Below are 17,904 nucleotides of genomic sequence, written 5' to 3'. Positions count from 1 at the left end.
GCCTGGAGAGAACACTGGGTGAAAAGCCTGAAGGGCCAGAATCAGAGCCCTCATCTCTTTGATGTTGGCATAGTCACCCTCCTGATTAGGAGACCAAAGTCCTTGAACTCTCAGGTGACCAAGAGATTTCCCTACCCCATGTCTGAGACATCAGTGAACAGCTCTTGAGAAGGAACTATGGGACATCAGTGAACAGCTCTTGAGAAGAGACTAGAGGATGAAAGGGCTGGCCTGGGTTAAGAGCGAAGTGTCGAATCCACCACTCAAGTTCCTTCTTGAGACAGGGAATGAGAGGTACACTGAAATTCAGAGGATGATAATGCTGCAGCCCAGCTGACTTGAGGTACCATTGAAGCTTCCACATATGCAGTCTGGCAAGAGGAAGCACTGGAATAGAAGAGGCCATGAATCCCAGGGCCTGAAGAAACTCACTGGCTAGCATGGCAGTCAGGGTAAGAAGAGACTGAATGAAGGCTGTCAATGACAATACCTTTGGAGGCAGAACAGAGGCCAACATGGGCACCATCTGAATCCTGCAACCCAGATACACATGATCCTGAGAGAAAGAAGAGAGATGGCAAACTGCAGATCCTGCAACAATCGAGTGGAAGAAGGCACCTGAAGCAACAGGCCATCTAAATAAAGAAAAATGTGAATACCTTGGAGCCAGCATAAGACAATCACAGGAGCTAGGCATTTTGTGAATACCCTTGGGGCAGTAGAGAGGCCAAAGGACAAAGCAGAGAACTGAAAATGAGAGGAAGACACAGAGAAACATAGAAACTTCCTGAAGAGAGGGTGAATAGGGATATAAAAGTAGGCATCTTTCAGATCAAAGGACACCAGAAAAGCATGGTATAATAAAAGAGTTTGAATAGTAAGCATCTAAAAAGAAGAAATCTCAAGGAAGGTGTTGACCTAGGAGAGGTCCAAAATAGGTCTCCAAGTGCCCTCATTTTGAGGAACCAGTAACATCCTGGAATAAAAACCCTGTCCCACTTGGGAAGGGGGAGAGGTTGAATGGTCCCTTGGTTCAACAGGGACCCTAGAGCCTCTGGGAAAAGAGGAAGTTGGTCTAGAAGAGGTTGAGGAATCCCAGAAAAAGGAGGGAGAGATTTCCACACCATGCCGTAACCCTGACGGATGATAGAAAGAACCCAAGAGTCTGAAGTGATGAGACTCCAATTTGGAAGACAAAGGGAGAGCCAAAGGGACAAAGGAACAAGGAGGTCATAATATCCCTATATTCTTCCCTTATAAGGCCCATTATTGAGCACAATGCCCCTTTTGGCATGTACCTCACAAAGCACATGCAGCAGCTGGAGAGACCACAGAGGTTCCTCACCAAGAGAATCCAGGGCCTCAAACATCTATCCAACACTGATAGGCTAAAAGCCCTGTGTCTCTACTCAGTCTCATACAGAGTCCTCAGAGGTGACCTCTGTCTGGCATACAAAGCAATCTCAGACCCCACCTTGATGAGTGTGCTGCATATCTGCAAGTCAAGCTCCACTCGAGTACCCACATATGCAATCTCTCCCTGATCTGTGACATCAATAGAAATTGTTGGTGGGCCAGATTTGTGTCCCAGAGACTCCCCCATATATGGTATAGACTCCCTCTCCATGTCAAGCAGAGAACCTTGTTATTCCTTTTTAAGCGCAAGCTAGATAACTGGATAGGGAACAGGAAATACACCTCTGGCATCCCACCTGTATCCCTGCTGGACTGGGGCATCAGGTGCTGACTTGGCTAAACATGGGATAAACTCTTGGCTAGGCTTATAAGGGCCTCAGGGCCAATAGCCTAGCAACTTCCTATGATCCTATAAGGAACCTGATCTAAATGCAGGGGGTAGTGAATTGTCAAAGGAAAGTAGGCTTATCAGATAAAGTAGACTTCTGGGCCACAGAAATCTGAGACTTAGCAGAGGGGACCCACCATCTGCCCTTAGAGGCCTGATAGGGTTGCCAGCAGCCAAAAACAGACCTAGAAGGATAATTCCTCTGGAACTTAAAGACAGGAGAGACAAAATATGTTTAAGGTCTTGCAGGGCTTTGTCTTTCTCTTGAAGAAACCTAAACATGTCAGCAGCAGCAGTCCCAAAAAGATGAGTATTATCCAAAGGAGCATCCAACAACTTGGCCTTAATGTTTTCAGGAAGAGACTCAAAATGAAGCCAAGAATAACACCTCATGACAGACCCAAAAGCCGCAGCCTTAGAAGAGGCATCAGCACCATCATAGCTACACTTAAAGTGGTGAGCCACTTGAGAAGCAGAATCTGAAAAAAATAAGGCAGAGAATTTGCCATCAGAATCAGGGAGGGCAGAGATAACCTGACAATCCTGAGTAATCAAGGCCAGACCATACCTGGTCATGTGGGTCTGGTAATTAATAGCCCTAAAAGCCAAAGTAGCAGCAGTGTAAACTTTCTTGCCAATCATCTGCATTTTCCTACTATCCTTATCAGAAGGCAAAAGTTTGGAAGATGGAAAAAGTTTAGAAGGTTTGTCAGAAGAGACTGACATCACAGCAGGATCAGCAGAAGGGCATTTAAATAAAAATTGACAATCCTCAGGGACCTTACAGAACCTATCAGGTTTCTTTGGAGCAGGAGGCTGACAATCAGGAGACCTGGAAGCAACAATGAAAGTATCTAACAAGGCAGCCAACACAGGAGGAACTGCCAATGGTTTAGAAGTATCCACCTTAAGCAACTCATAATATCTTCTTTGAATATCCATCACTTCAGAAGAATCCCACTTAAAGAATTCCATCATCCTAGTAACTGTGCCCCCAAAGGACAATTCCTCGAAAGGAGACTCAGAGTTAACAGACTCCTCTTCACCAGAATCAAAGCCAAAGGTGAAGGCATCTGTAAAGAATAGGACAAAGACCCCTCCCCAGACAAGGAATCCTCATCCGAGGAATCTGGTTCCCTAAACCACTTCGAAGGGGTAGAGGTCCAAGAAGGAGCAGGTACTGAAACACCTTAAGGAGGCTTTAGGGCCATTAAGGCAGAGGACAAACCCTGAGTAAACTCCTGCCAATCCCTTACAGGATCCATAGGACAGACTGAAACATGCTTCAGTTTTTGTCCTTTCTTAGAAGAGACATCAGCCCTAACAAACACTTGAGGTTCCAACACTTGGCAAGATTCAAGAAGAGAACCTGGAACTTCCTCCCTGACCAATACCTGAGGAAACCCACTAGGACCTAGAGAGATAATCAATCATGATTCCACCTCAAAACAGCCTCAGGAACATGCAAAAAGATGTATCCACACTGGCCTTCTGCCAGGTCAGGACAGAGGAATCCAATGTAAACACAGAACAACCTACAAACTATTACCTGCTTCTAGAGGAACATCTAGTGGAGCCTGGGCAGCTAAAGAATCTGGCCAAGACTTCTTGACCTTCTTCTTACCTAGCAGAAGTATCTCAGGGTTAAAGGGTTCCACCGTAGTACCTGAGCTAACTGTCTAAGCCCTTGGTTTTCAAAATAAATGGCCAGGGAAAAAACATGGCTTCTGAGTGTCTTAGGCACAAATTCCTTAAAGATACAAGAGGTGCGGTCATGGGAAGCGCCCAAACAAAAAAAGACATTGCTTGTGACAATCCTTATGAGGAATGTGCCTCCCACACCGACATTTTCCTTTCTTGGATGACATGAACACTAGGTAATGATAAAAATACAAGACCAAGAAAGTAAAAATAAAAATAGAAATAACCCCAATGGGGCACTTATCTGGTGTTACTAAATATTCAGTACAGCAGCAAAAATTTTCAAACCAACTGGCAACAACAGCATTCGAACTAGCAACAAAAGTAGTTCTGAGTAGTTGCGCCCATATGTCCCTTTTATGCCCTACATTCTATATGGGGAGCATAAATGTGATGTATGGTGCAAACAAGATCTCTTAAACTTATTTATACTGGCTGAGCGATGTGCTGCTTGGGGCAAGACATTCCCTGCTGTACCGAATACTGCAACAGTGATATAGGAGGACATCTGCAGGTACCCATTTAGTCATCTAATTCGTTTTGAATGTTTTGTGAAGGTTTTGGACTCTTTGGAAGTAAACTGTTATCCATTGTTCTTAAAATATGCTGTTGCAAGATAATTATTACAGACAGTGTTTGTATCGCTGAAGTAGTATTGATTCCAATTGAATAGTCTTTGGCCATTTAGGATGTATCAGTTACAATTAAGAACAAAGATTCCATGAATATTCCCATAACATCACTGCAGATATGCATTTGTTAAAATGATCCACTCCCAAGGGTTTACATATAGTTTTGGCAGTGCATTTTGAATCTACTGGCGTCCACTGCAACTTTCTGCTGTATCTTCACTTTTGCTTGTTAACACCTGTCCAATATATGCAACTACCAGCAATTGGCTTAATTTTCTCAATTCTCAAATATCCTTCATGAAGAATCCAGCACTATTGTGTATAATATACAAGGAATAACTGGTCTTTTGATTGTAGACAGCAGGATATAATATATCTTCCCTTTTGGACAACCTTTTATGACAATGTCATACAGTTAAGACAGTGGAGGGCCGTTTCTAATTTCCTTTTTAATAAGGACATTCATTACTACTACCTTTTTGACTGTGGTGGCATAGTACACATTTAATAGTTATGAAGTACAAAGCTGTTCTATTTTGTCATATGGTAACTAAGGTAGTCTAGCAGTATTACCAAGCTATTTCATTCATTCCTGCTCAGTAGCATAGGAATATTTTCTGCATTATGTGCCCACTGCCACAGATGTAATCCCATAAGCAACAGTACACCTTTTTTGAACTCAAAATTAGTACTAAATAATAGTGACCCATTATCAGTGTGATTATAAAAAGTCCAAACGATAACCAAACACCGAAAAATAACAAGCACAATGGGACTGGTCGCTGAGTAGTAAATCCACAGAAAGTCACAAATAAACACTTATATCCAAAGATAGCGTTTATTTAAGGGTAAAATCAACAGAATCTCCTTCACGTGAGTGCTTTCGTTTGGCTCATGCCAAACTTTCTCAAAACATTAACAGTCACCAGCAATACATTTAAATATACATCCTAAAATACCATCAATTAAATAATTAATGTGGCATGATCTTTTAACCGCTGCACTGCTGAACTAAAAGGAGCATGACAGGAATGGATCGTGAACAAACAGAAAACCCTAACATTCTGAAACCTATAAGGAATCTTTAGCAATATTCACTAGTGTTGAGTACATTAACCTGAACATGTGACAAATTTATAATTTGATAAGTGTGTATAGTATATTATTATATAATAATACATCAGAATAACTCTGAATGACTAAATCACATAAGTAAGCTATAATATATATGTATATGTACAAATTTTAAAAAAGTATAGTACATATTAATGTATAAAAAATGTATATATTAAACATGTAAAGTTATAAATTACTATAAAACCACATAATATATAAGCAAACAGAACAGTAATAATATATAATGTAATATTCTCAAATAAAACTGATCTATCTTGATAAAGTTTTTAATTTTAAATGCTACTAATGGAAACATGATTATTCATTCCTGGCCAATTGTTGGAATTTAATCTCAACTGCCATTCTAATTCATGTTTTTCCAAGAGTGGTTGCCATGCCCCCTCTCTAACATCTAGTTTTATTACATCCAGTACAATAAATTTAAAATTATGTCCAGGATAAAATTTTACATGTTTAGCTAGGGCGTTAAACTCATTTTCATCACTTATTGCCCTAATGTGTTCTCCTATCCGTTCTTTTAATTTCCATTCTGTTTTCCCCACATAAAACATGGGGCAAGACTGGCAGAGAGCACAATACACAACTCTTTCTGTAGAACAGCATGCTTTATGTTTCAATATGATTTTATTGTTGGAAATAGTTAAATTATTCATCTCAAAGTTGAACTTACAAAACTTGCATTTACCACATCTAAAAGTTCTACCTGTCACATTTTTCTTGTGACTTTCAAAAATATTTTTCATATTCTTGCCCCTTTTGTATACTATTCTAGGTTTTTCATCCATAATACTGTGTAGTGTCATGTCATTCATGATAATCTGCCAGTTTTTATTTATAATTTGCCTAATAATGTTACTATGAACGCTATAATTCGTAATGAAAGCATTTCTAAATTCTTTAGAATTATTTACCACATTATTAATCAATGAAATATTCTCCTTCATTTCAATATTTTCTATATCAGGTTGAACTAAAGATTGATTTAATGATACTGTTTCAATATTCGTATCAACAATGCTATGTTCCAGACAAGATTCTGTATGTTCCAACAAGGGTCTATAGAACAATCTTTCCCGCTTATTAGTAACTTCACTCATAACTTCATTGATTAGAAAATCTGGGTAGCCTCTATTTTTGAACATAGTCGATAACAGCTGACATTCAATCAGGAAATCTTCCCATTTGCTCACCATCCTTGCAGCCCTCACAAACTGGCCTTTTATTACCGCCTTTTTTTGAGGGAAAGGATGGCAGCTGTTATAATGTAAAAGCATGTTACTATAAGTTTTCTTATGGAAGATTTTCGTTTTGTATGCCTTGTTCGGCCTATCTTTCTCTAACCATACATCCAAATAAGCTATGTTACTAATGTCATAGTTTGCCGTAAATTTTAAAAAAGATGTTGTTTCGTTTAAATAATCTAAAAATTCATCTAATAGCTTACTATTTCCAGTCCACACGATAAAAATATCATCCAAAAAGCGGAGGTAAAGCTTACAATATTTGAAATAATTAGAATTAAAAACATAATCATATTCCCATGTATACATCACAGTGTTAGCATATAGTCCACCGCATGGCGACCCCATCGCTACCCCTTCTTTTTGTAAGTAAATATTTTTGTTAAAATAGATAAAATTGTTCCTAAGCACTATATCCAATAATTGCTCATGTAAATTTATTATGTCATTACTAATGCCCTTCCTTGTATAATAGGTATTGAACATACTAATGCCATCACTATGAGGTATAGATGAATACAGGTCTTTAACATCTATAGTGACCAAAAAATCTTCTTCATTATAAACAAGGGAATTTAAAATACTTAAAAAGTGCCACGAATCCTTTAATAGATGTTTTTCTAAATAAATGTAATTTTTTAATTTATTATCTATAAATTTTGCTATGGGGTAAGTGATGGACCCCTGTGCATCGACAATAACTCTGAAGGGTGGACATACGGTACTTTTATGAATTTTAGGAACCCCGAATATAGTCGGGGTTCTTGGATAGTCCATATTTAAATAATTAAACTCATCAGAGGTTAAAACCCCGTCTATAAATAAATCATAAATAATACCTCTAATTTTCCTGTACGCAATATTCTTTTCATTAATTGAACTCTCTGAGTATGTTTCACTTTCTAATATAGTCATCATTCTCTGTATATAATCACTATTATTAAATATCGTAATACCTCCGCCTTTATCAGGTTTTATAAATCTCACAGTGTCAATATTAGCTATATAAAATAGTGTTTCATTATCTTGTTTAGATAAGTTATACCTAATATTTTTATTATTATTGTTATTCATCCCATTACAAACGGCTCTAAAATCCAATTCACATGCTTTTTCGAACCTCTCTATTGTAGAATGTAATGGGGGATTAAATGAACTCGACACATAAAATGGTCTAACTATACAATCATTGTTCCTGAACATTTGTGAAAAATTCAGTTTTCTAGTATACATTTTTAAATCTATAATACTTTGCACCATGTTCATTTTCTTGCTTGGGACAAAGGTTTGACCATATGATAATAATTCGCCAATATCAGCATCAAAGGTTAAATCAGAATAATTATAAACAGTAAAGTCCCTCTTATTATTAAAGTATAAAATGGGTCCATTTAAATCACACTCCTTTACTAATGACGGCCCCTCCACGGGCTTTTTGGATGATATTTTTATCATGTGGACTGGAAATAGTAAGCTATTAGATGAATTTTTAGATTATTTAAACGGAACAACATCTTTTTTAAAATTTACGGCAAACTATGACATTAGTAACATAGCTTATTTGGATGTATGGTTAGAGAAAGATAGGCCGAACAAGGCATACAAAACGAAAATCTTCCGTATGAAAACTTATAGTAACATGCTTTTACATTATAACAGCTGCCATCCTTTCCCTCAAAAAAAGGCGGTAATAAAAGGCCAGTTTGTGAGGGCTGCAAGGATGGTGAGCAAATGGGAAGATTTCCTGATTGAATGTCAGCTGTTATCGACTATGTTCAAAAATAGAGGCTACCCAGATTTTCTAATCAATGAAGTTATGAGTGAAGTTACTAATAAGCGGGAAAGATTGTTCTATAGACCCTTGTTGGAACATACAGAATCTTGTCTGGAACATAGCATTGTTGATATGAATATTGAAACAGTATCATTAAATCAATCTTTAGTTCAACCTGATATAGAAAATATTTAAATGAAGGAGAATATTTCATTGATTAATAATGTGGTAAATAATTCTAAAGAATTTAGAAATGCTTTCATTACGAATTATAGCGTTCATAGTAACATTATGAGGCAAATTATAAATAAAAACTGGCAGATTATCATGAATGACATGACACTACACAGTATTATGGATGAAAAACCTAGAATAGTATACAAAAGGGGCAAGAATATGAAAAATATTTTTGAAAGTCACAAGAAAAATGTGACAGGTAGAACTTTTAGATGTGGTAAATGCAAGTTTTGTAAGTTCATCTTTGAGACGAATAATTTAACTATTTCCAACAATAAAATCATATTGAAACATAAAGCATGCTGTTCTACAGAAAGAGTAGTGTATTGTGCCCTCTGCCAGTCTTGCCCCATGTTTTACGTGGGGAAAACAGAACGGAAATTAAAAGAACAGATAGGAGAACACATTAGGGCAATAAGAGATGAAAATGAGTTTAACGCCCTAGCTAAACATGTAAAATTTTATCCTGGACATACTTTTAAATTTATTGTACTGGATGTAATAAAACTAGATGTTAGAGAGGGGGCATGGCAACCACTCTTGGAAAAACATGAATTAGAATGGCAGTTGAGATTAAATTCCAACAATTGGCCAGGAATGAATAATCATGTTTCCATTAGTAGCATTTTAAAATTAAAAACTTTATCAAGATAGATCAGTTTTATTTGAGAATATTAAATTATATATTATTACTGTTCTGTTTGCTTATATATTATGTGGTTTTATAGTAATTTATAACTTTACATGTTTAATATATACATTTTTTTATACATTAATATTTACTATACTATTTTAAAATTTGTACATATACATATATATTATAGCTTACTTATGTGATTTAGTCATTCAGAGTTATTCTGATGTATTATTATATAATAATATACTATACACACTTATCAAATTATAAATTTGTCACATGTTCAGGTTAATGTACTCAACACTAGTGAATATTGCTTAAGATTCCTTATAGGTTTCAGAATGTTAGGGTTTTCTGTTTGTTCACGATCCATTCCTGTCATGCTCCTTTTAGTTCAGCAGTGCAGCGGTTAAAAGATCATGCCACATTAATTATTTAATTGATGGTATTTTAGGATGTATATTTAAATGTATTGCTGGTGACTGTTAATGTTTTGAGAAAGTTTGGCATGAGCCAAATGAAAGCGCTCACGTGAAGGAGATTCTGTTGATTTTACCCTTAAATACACGCTATCTTTGGATATAAGTGTTTATTTGTGACTTTCTGTGGATTTACTACTCAGCGACCAGTCCCATTGTGCTTGTTATTTATCAGTGTGATTATGTTTCTGTAAATGTGTGGATTAAACTTTTTAAGCATCAAACCAGAATAAGGGTGTCTCTGTCAATCTGAGCACATTATACTCAGCTATACTGACTGATAGTAAAGCAAAGGTAACAGGTCTGTCCATGACATCATGACATCCAGGAATGCATGTGATAAAGCAGTAAGGCAAAGCATCAAATGCCAATTTAACAGGCAAGGAAAGCACCAAATGCCAATTTAACAGGCAAGGAATGACCACAGTTTACAAACTCTTTCATATTGCCATCTTTTTTTGGTGAGCAAGAAGATCCATTCAGATATCCATAATCAGCAAAGCAAGCAATAGCAAGCAGCAAACAACTGAAGAAATGTGAAAATTATGTGTTGTATTTTCACATTCTCACCACAATCATGGGCACTAATGGCTGCACAGCCAGCCATCACCATTTTGCCTTGGTCAAAATCAAGGCTTCAAAAGTCTTTAGTGACTAGGATGGCCTTAAGAAGATAAGCATGGTTTAGAAAGGAGTCCTATCCTGGGGCTGTCAAAGCTCACCTGGTGGATGCCACCATTATCACTGCCATCGTTGTCAGGCTAGATGATAAAATATTAAATGAAACATAAGACTACATCCTTCGGTGGCTGGATTTCCCAAAAAGCTTAAGTATGGTCACTATCACACACAAATTAATCTATGAAAAATATCCTTTTTTTTCAAGCAGTTTCTACCTGGGCAAGTTTCATTCTGTGCTCTCCAGTCCTCTCCATCTTTACCTAAAGCTCTTAAACTCTAATAATCTGGTTATAACATCTTCTCCTTCCATGTAGCTAAACTTTGGATAGCTCTCTCCAGCAACATACAAGGCTGTCACTCTGTAAAAATGTTCACGTCTTCCCATACATCATTTGCATTTTAGTCATATCTATAAGTGTGTAATCCCATAATGCAGTATCTATCTGATATCCTAATGCTGGATTTAAGCCTATCTTTGGTGCATTTCTGTGTCCATTCTGTACATACCTGCACTACATCATTGTACTTTTTCTTCAATTCCCACTTTTAACTTTCTTTTCCCACTATAGTATTTTCTTCTACTTGTTGCCATTTATTTATTCTATGAGCTCATGGAATTCTTTTCTGCTGCTGTTATTGCTAGCAACTCCACTTTTCTCTGCTCTCCCCAAAGACATATTTCTCTATTTTATACTAACCACTTGTGCTTCTTCCCATTCCGAGTACAGCTTATCCTCATTTCACTGCTCATTATAGTTTCCTAGTCCTGCTACATATTAGCCTCTCCTGTTTAAATCCATCCAGTCCTATTACACATTACTTTCCTCCCTGTCCTTCTTATTCCTCCCTATTAGTACTACACTTTACCTCCTCCTTAGTACTACTACACACAATCCTCCTCCGCCTCTCGGTTATAATTACTCCTTTGTACTACGTTACCTGCCTCCCTCTACTCAAAAATATTCACCCAGTCCTTCTACATATCATCATCCTCCCTCCCCTAATTATATCCACCCATTCTTATTACATTACCCTCCTCTCTGTCCTTCTTATACCTTTCTATTAGTACAGCAGTTTACCTTCCTCCCTGTCCTACTCATATCTCCCATTCTTATCACATACCCTTTACACTCCTTTTATTCCCTCATTCCCACTACACATTACCTTCCATCCTGTCCTCATTATACCATTACAATCCCACTACACATTATGCTTTTCCTTCTCATAATGATACCCCATTCCTACTACATATTACACTTCTTCCTCTTCTTATTATACCCTGACATTCCTATGGCACACATCTTCCTCTCCTCATTTTATTCAGCCATTCCTGTTATGTTTCCCTCCTCATTATACACCCATCAGGTCCTACTGAATAATATCCTCCTCTGTCTCCTTAACTCCTCAGCTTTAGTCCTCCTTTCTTATTATATACCTCATGTCTATAACATTATATAACAATAGCAAGCAGCAAATAACTGAAGAAAAGTGAAAATGATGAGCTTTAGTCCTCCTTTCTTATTAAATATCTCACCTATAACATTATATAACAATAACAAGCAGCAACTAACTGAAGAAAAGTGAAAAGGATGTGCTGTATTTTCACAGTCTTACAACAACCATGGACATTAATGACTGGGCAGCCAGCCATCACCATTTTGCATTGGCCAAAAAAAAGGCTTCCCAAGGCCTTAGTGACTGGAATTGAATTAAGAAGATACATATGGCTTAGACAAGAGTCCTATCCAGGGGCTGTCAAAAGACTGCTATGTTTCCCTTCTTATTATATACCCATCAGTTCCTACTGACTAATGTATTTTTCTCTTTAGTTCTCCTTTCTTATTGTATACCTCATGTCTATAACAATATATAGAACTTCCATTCTCTCCAACTACTGCCACTGCTCCACATTCTAGTTTATTCTTCATTTACAGATTGGACACTTCTAAAATTCTGCCTTAAAATGTGTGGATGTAGATGATAGCAAATATGGTATGTAAATAGTTTGTAGCTGTCTCCAGCTATATGGTTTACTTGGCTAGCTAATTTTCTTTGGCTGTTAGAAACTTACATTTTATTTTTGATGCCATAATATCAGCAGTTGATTGTTTTATGTGACAGCACTTCATTTGACATACAAGCTGTGACAAACTGAAATGCTGTCTTCCCAGCTAGCTAGAATTTTGTAAGTAATTATATGTCACTTTAAAATATTAATATGATTTATATAGAAATGTGACACTGCCAGCCCAGCTATCTGGAATTTTGTAAATAATCATATGTCATTTGCGAATATTAATATGATCCATAAGCTTGTCTTACAAATGTAAGAGAACTATATGTTATGTGGATATTAAAATACTGGTGCAGAAGTGTGTGTTGAACTGTATGTTATGTATTGAGCTTCAAGAATCTAACCACAGTGTACTCCACTGGAAAAGAACAGCGTTAACTTGCAAACTCTAAGAAAATAAGTGAATTGTTTTACGTTTGTGTTTATCTCCCAGTTTCACTGAAGGCGACAGGATTTCTACAGCCAGAGTTTTTTTCCTATTGTCTTGAAACAGAAATAATTACTAGGTTTCAAATGTAAAAGTGTTTAACTGTTTTATAACTTCCAGTCTAGGCAAACTTCTGAGAGATATGTACTTTTGATACAGAGGTGCTAAATTCTACATTTCTGTTAGCCTGGGAACTGAAGGCAGGTGACAAAGAGTGATATCATCCTGGCTAACCCAGCAGTAATGTGTATTATTAATTTAAGAACTATCTCAGAGAGTGAGTCTGCACATTTTGTATCTTGTCTTGGAACTAGAAACATCCCACTCATCAGCACTTCTGCCTGAGTCTTGCTAATTGTAAGTAACTAGGGGGAAGTGATTTCTTTTAGGTATAGATATGAATATAGTGAAGATTAGTTTACATGTTTTCTGTATTTATTTGAGACTGTCCTGCAGTGTTGTTTTAAAATATTTCCTGCGATTCTGAACTCTGTAGTCACTGTGTTGAATTATTGAGTATTGTCTTGTTCTTTTATAATTTATTATTAAATATATGTAAACCTTTTAATTGTGACTGGTTTGTTTAGAGATATTTAACCTCTTAGAGTACTTGCATATGTATTTGGTGACATTGTACAGGCCACTCTTAAATAGCCTTGCAAGTCTTGGTCACACTTACCATTTTGATAATAGTAACATTACACAGTAAGATTGGGCATCCTTTGGTAAGGGCCTTAAAAGTAGCTGATAAGGGGTTCTGGTGGCAGTGCTAACTACCTTATGGTCTGGGCAGAAGGGGTCATAGCTAGTAAACCTGTGCCAGCCTTTCCCAGGCTGTGTTTGTGTATAAATCAAATCTTAAAGTGTGTGTGTGTGTGTGTGTGTGTGTGTGTGTGTGTGTGTGTGTGTGTGTGTGTGTGTGTGTGTGTGTCAGCTACTAGGGCAGGGACATGAAGTACTGGTTGGATAGAGTGAGAGTGCTGGGAGGACTTGGCCTGGAACCCTGGCTAAGAACTCAGCTCTATAGGTGTGCCACTGGGGAGTTTTATTGGGGATCTGGAGAAAGAGGGAAAAACCAGCCCAGACTGACTGTGATCTCTGTGTGCTCTTAAGGGAAACTGTACTTTACTGTGTGTGTACTTGTCATCCTCCCAATGTGGACGTCTCTCACTTGTGCTAGTGGTGAGGATTGAGGCTCCTTGATTACTGAGCCAGTGCAGGGGCATCACACAAGCAATCAGTATACTTATGTGTGATTACTAATAAGACTGATAATTAAAGAACAAAATTGCAAAATTGCATTCCTCTTTTCACAGAGATACAGTAGTCTCAGGATGGGTCTATTTTACTTACTCGAACTGTCAGAATGTCGAGTACCTCTCCATCGACACCTAAGTGTCGAACATCCTCTTCAGCGAATGGCCACATCATCGATTTCTTTCCAACAGAAAGAAACCAGTTAGGCATTGTTTGAAATCTGCCCTTTTACCCACTGTAGTGCGATCTCAGAGTTATTATATTTAGTTAGGTTGTGTTTGGTGGGGCACAGCCCCCCACATTGGATGGTGTGGGGGGTGAAGCGTGTGGTGGGGGTGAAGCCCCCACTTCATAGTGTTTGCTAAATTGTGTCATTCGTATTTGGGCTACCAATTTCTTTCCCTTGGAAAGAAATCAATGATGTGGCCATTCGATGAAAAGGACATTCGACACTTATGTGTCAATGGAAGGGTACTCGACATTCTGACAGTTCAAGTAAGTAATATAGACCCCTCAGGATTATATGTAAGTAGTAAGGTGTGCGCCTGATCTCCATGCTGAGGGTGCAGGCGGCCTTGTCTTATCACCTACACCTCCAAAAATGCCTTTTTTGGTGATATCTCTCACCATAACTGTTGTTTGCAGTTGAGTGCTTATAATGTTTTGTGATCAGACACTTATGAAGGTCAATCACACAGCACTTAAACTTTCATTATGGAGTTCATCAATTTGCTTGCTATATTGTTAATTATCCAATATATTCCTGAGTTTTTGTCCCTTGGCTTGCACTGCAAGTGAGCCCTGCCCAAATGGACCTTTTTAGTCAGTGATGTATTTTTTAATCAAGAATCTTGGAGCAAAGGAATAGGTGATCCTTTAGATAAGTGTATAACAAAAGAAGACATCATCTTTCTCAAACTATATCAGGTACTATGGAGGCAAGTAAACTGTAAATTGTTATTCACCACTCTGTGCCAGCTGTAGAGAAAGTTTTTCTTGTAGCAAACCCTTTTACATAGCAGTTGCATTATCAATACTGTTACTTTCTGTGTTTGCAGTATAGTATCTCCTTATTTCTTGCAAAAAAGTGTGAGACTTGCAAAGTGTAAAAACAGAATTCAAGTTGTAATTTAACCAAGAAAACAAGTTCATCATATAAAGATGCCACAACAGACTGTTGGTACATTCTAACTTCTCATGTGTGATAAGCAGAATGCTCGATTTTTAAACAGTAATGTGCAAAACATTATCAGATCAGAATAACTTCACAATATAGGTGTTCTATTTAAATGTCAGTTACTGCTTTTCTAGTTAATAAAACAGTACATAGTGTAACTTTAACAGTCGTGCTTGTAACACAAGGGTAACGTGATTAAAAATGAGTTATGTCACTAACCACCCCTTGTAATTAATGTATTCATGCCTACACCTAAACTAAGCTGTACAGACTTTCTCCATCTATTTTATCCAACAGATAAGACACCAAGATTCTTTGGATGATAAAGTGGACATATATTAATATTACAGCAGTATTGTAGCCTATGATGTGACAGTTATTAGCAACTTATAATTTAACCACTTTTTACAGAATAATGCCACTCTGATTTGTTGTACTTTTATAGGAGTAGGCAGTCCAGAGGTTGTATGTACAAACCAGATGTATTCAGGTTGTTTAAAGATTGCATATCAGGACACTAATAATCAAACATAATCACAATAAAATAAGAGATAATCTGTCTATCTTTCTTTTAAAGGGATTATTTATTTTTATGCTGCACTGTGTTCTTAATAAGGATATGCGGATGAGAATTCTTAAATGCAGATTTAGGCATCAAAGCCAGCTGTCCAGTATGAAGTTCGGAGTGAACAGTTACTGTCAGAGGCAAAACTTAGTGACTGTTGCACCATTTAGTGTTAACAGGGTAAGTATTTGAAAAAAATAACTGTTGTACAGTTTAGACATTCATTTTTGTTTCTGGGTTGGGTTGGTTACTTATTGATCTATTATAATTTTGACCAAGACTTTATGTTGTATTACTGACTTTTTTTCAGCAAACATATGCATCCAGCATTATTGTGATATCAACAGTTTAAACCTACAATAAAGAATCTAAAGGTAATATATGTCACAAATTCTATATTGCTAGGTTACTGATAAATCCATATTAGGATGTACTGCAGTCCCTGGATACTCTATCCCTGAGATTCAGAAAGGGCACACTAAGTGTAAGCTCTAACACGAGTGGCCAACTATTTGTAGATACCATTTCTGACTCAGAGTCAGGTGCACTGCAGTGATTCTATATGGTCAGTAGAATCAGCACAGTACGTCATCTCCACTGCCAAGCTAAATGCTAATGAGGCATTCTGGGGATGTGACTAATGATAAATAGTCAAATGCTGTCCACTGGAAAGGGGGATACATAGCAGAGCAATTCAGAGAATCACTTAGCTGTGTAAACTAACATGGTCAGCTGTGTTTATTATCATGGCCAAAATGCCATATTCCCCTATTATACTCAATGGGGGAGACTGCATTACTTGTAAGGCCAGGTAAGCAGTAGAAATGTAGTGGTGGGGAGAGTGTGGGGTTAAACTGTTCCTGGCGCCATAAAGTCTGTTTTTCAAAATTTCCCTTACAACTAGCCAGCTTTTTAGTTTTAGCACTTATCTGTTTCTTTGATCTCAGCACTTGTTCAGAGCTCATTGTAAGCACTAAATAAGTTACAAATTACTACAGCACTCAACTTTCCTCACTTGTCTAGAGGAAAACAGTTTTTAGTACTTAATAAATAAGCACCTATTCAGGTATGTCTAACGGTCTGCTCCTGGTGTTTTCTCCTGTCTACCTGATGAATCTGGGCATCTTGGGACAATGCAGCAATTGCCTCATGTACACAGACAACCCTCTCCTCCTACCACCTAACACTACGACCTGTGAGAGATGCACTTATATAGCCAAACTGGAAGCAAAGCTCTCTTTACCAAAGACTGGCCTAGACAGTCAAGAGGAGAAGGTAAAAACTTGCACCGCACCACAATCATCACATAGTCCCTCAAAACCTACACCACCAAAACACACACACAGAACCACAAAACACACACCTACATTCACGGAGGCTGTCAGTACTAATCTGCCCAAACAACAGAGACCTCCAAAGCAGAAATGCAAGCAACTTCCACCCCCCAACACAACCCAAATGACACATAGCCCACATACTCAGTGTGCCACTCAACTACAGCCCATAAGGCATAACGTACCCAACACTCTAGTCATAGGTGACTCTATAGTCAGGCACACTGATGTTCCACTCACCAGGCTATACAAGGAAAACGTTACTGTCAGGTGCCTGTCAGGTGCCAGGATCCGCCACATAACGCACGTACTCAGGTCACTCCACAACAACTACAAATATGACTCTGTCATTGTCCATGTTGGTGTGAATGACCTGAGACGTACCTCCCTGGACTACATGAAAAGAGACATGGAGGAGCTCTCTCATCTTGTAGCCCAGGCCGGTATGACCCTAGCCCTGAGTAGCATCCTGCCATCACCCAGAATGACACCACAGTACAAGGACAAAATGATTGACTTTAACAATTGGCTAAGCTTCTGATGTCATTCTAAGGGACTCCAGCATCTGTCTGCCTGAGATGACATGATCGACAAACCATGCTGCTTTGCCAGAGATGGCCTGCACCTGTCGCCCTTGGGATCATGGATACCGGCAAAGGCTCTTGCCACCCCTATAGTGCCTTTTTTAGGCAAGGTTCAAATGACAAATTCACCACCGTAACAGGTAGAAGCAAGCAAAATCTGAGG

General features: G+C 37.9%; 1 protein-coding gene across 2 annotated transcripts in view; it reads left to right on the top strand.

The window, feature by feature from the left end:
- LOC122799354 (adhesion G-protein coupled receptor D1-like) overlaps positions 1–17,904 on the top strand; it is a 689,306-nt gene that overhangs the window by 619,095 nt on the left and 52,307 nt on the right. For both annotated transcript variants that reach the window (XM_044068349.1, XM_044068348.1), the window contains one exon: positions 15,836–16,003. In XM_044068349.1, the coding sequence (XP_043924284.1) occupies positions 15,836–16,003 (168 nt within the window). The remainder of the gene's footprint in view (positions 1–15,835; positions 16,004–17,904) is intronic.

This window comes from Protopterus annectens, chromosome 4.part0, assembly GCF_019279795.1.
Source record: "Protopterus annectens isolate FY-2018-M chromosome 4.part0, PAN1.0, whole genome shotgun sequence".
NCBI classification, from domain to species: domain Eukaryota; kingdom Metazoa; phylum Chordata; order Ceratodontiformes; family Protopteridae; genus Protopterus; species Protopterus annectens.
Note: the sequence above shows the minus strand (reverse complement) of the source record. Positions and strands in the feature narration are given on the sequence as shown.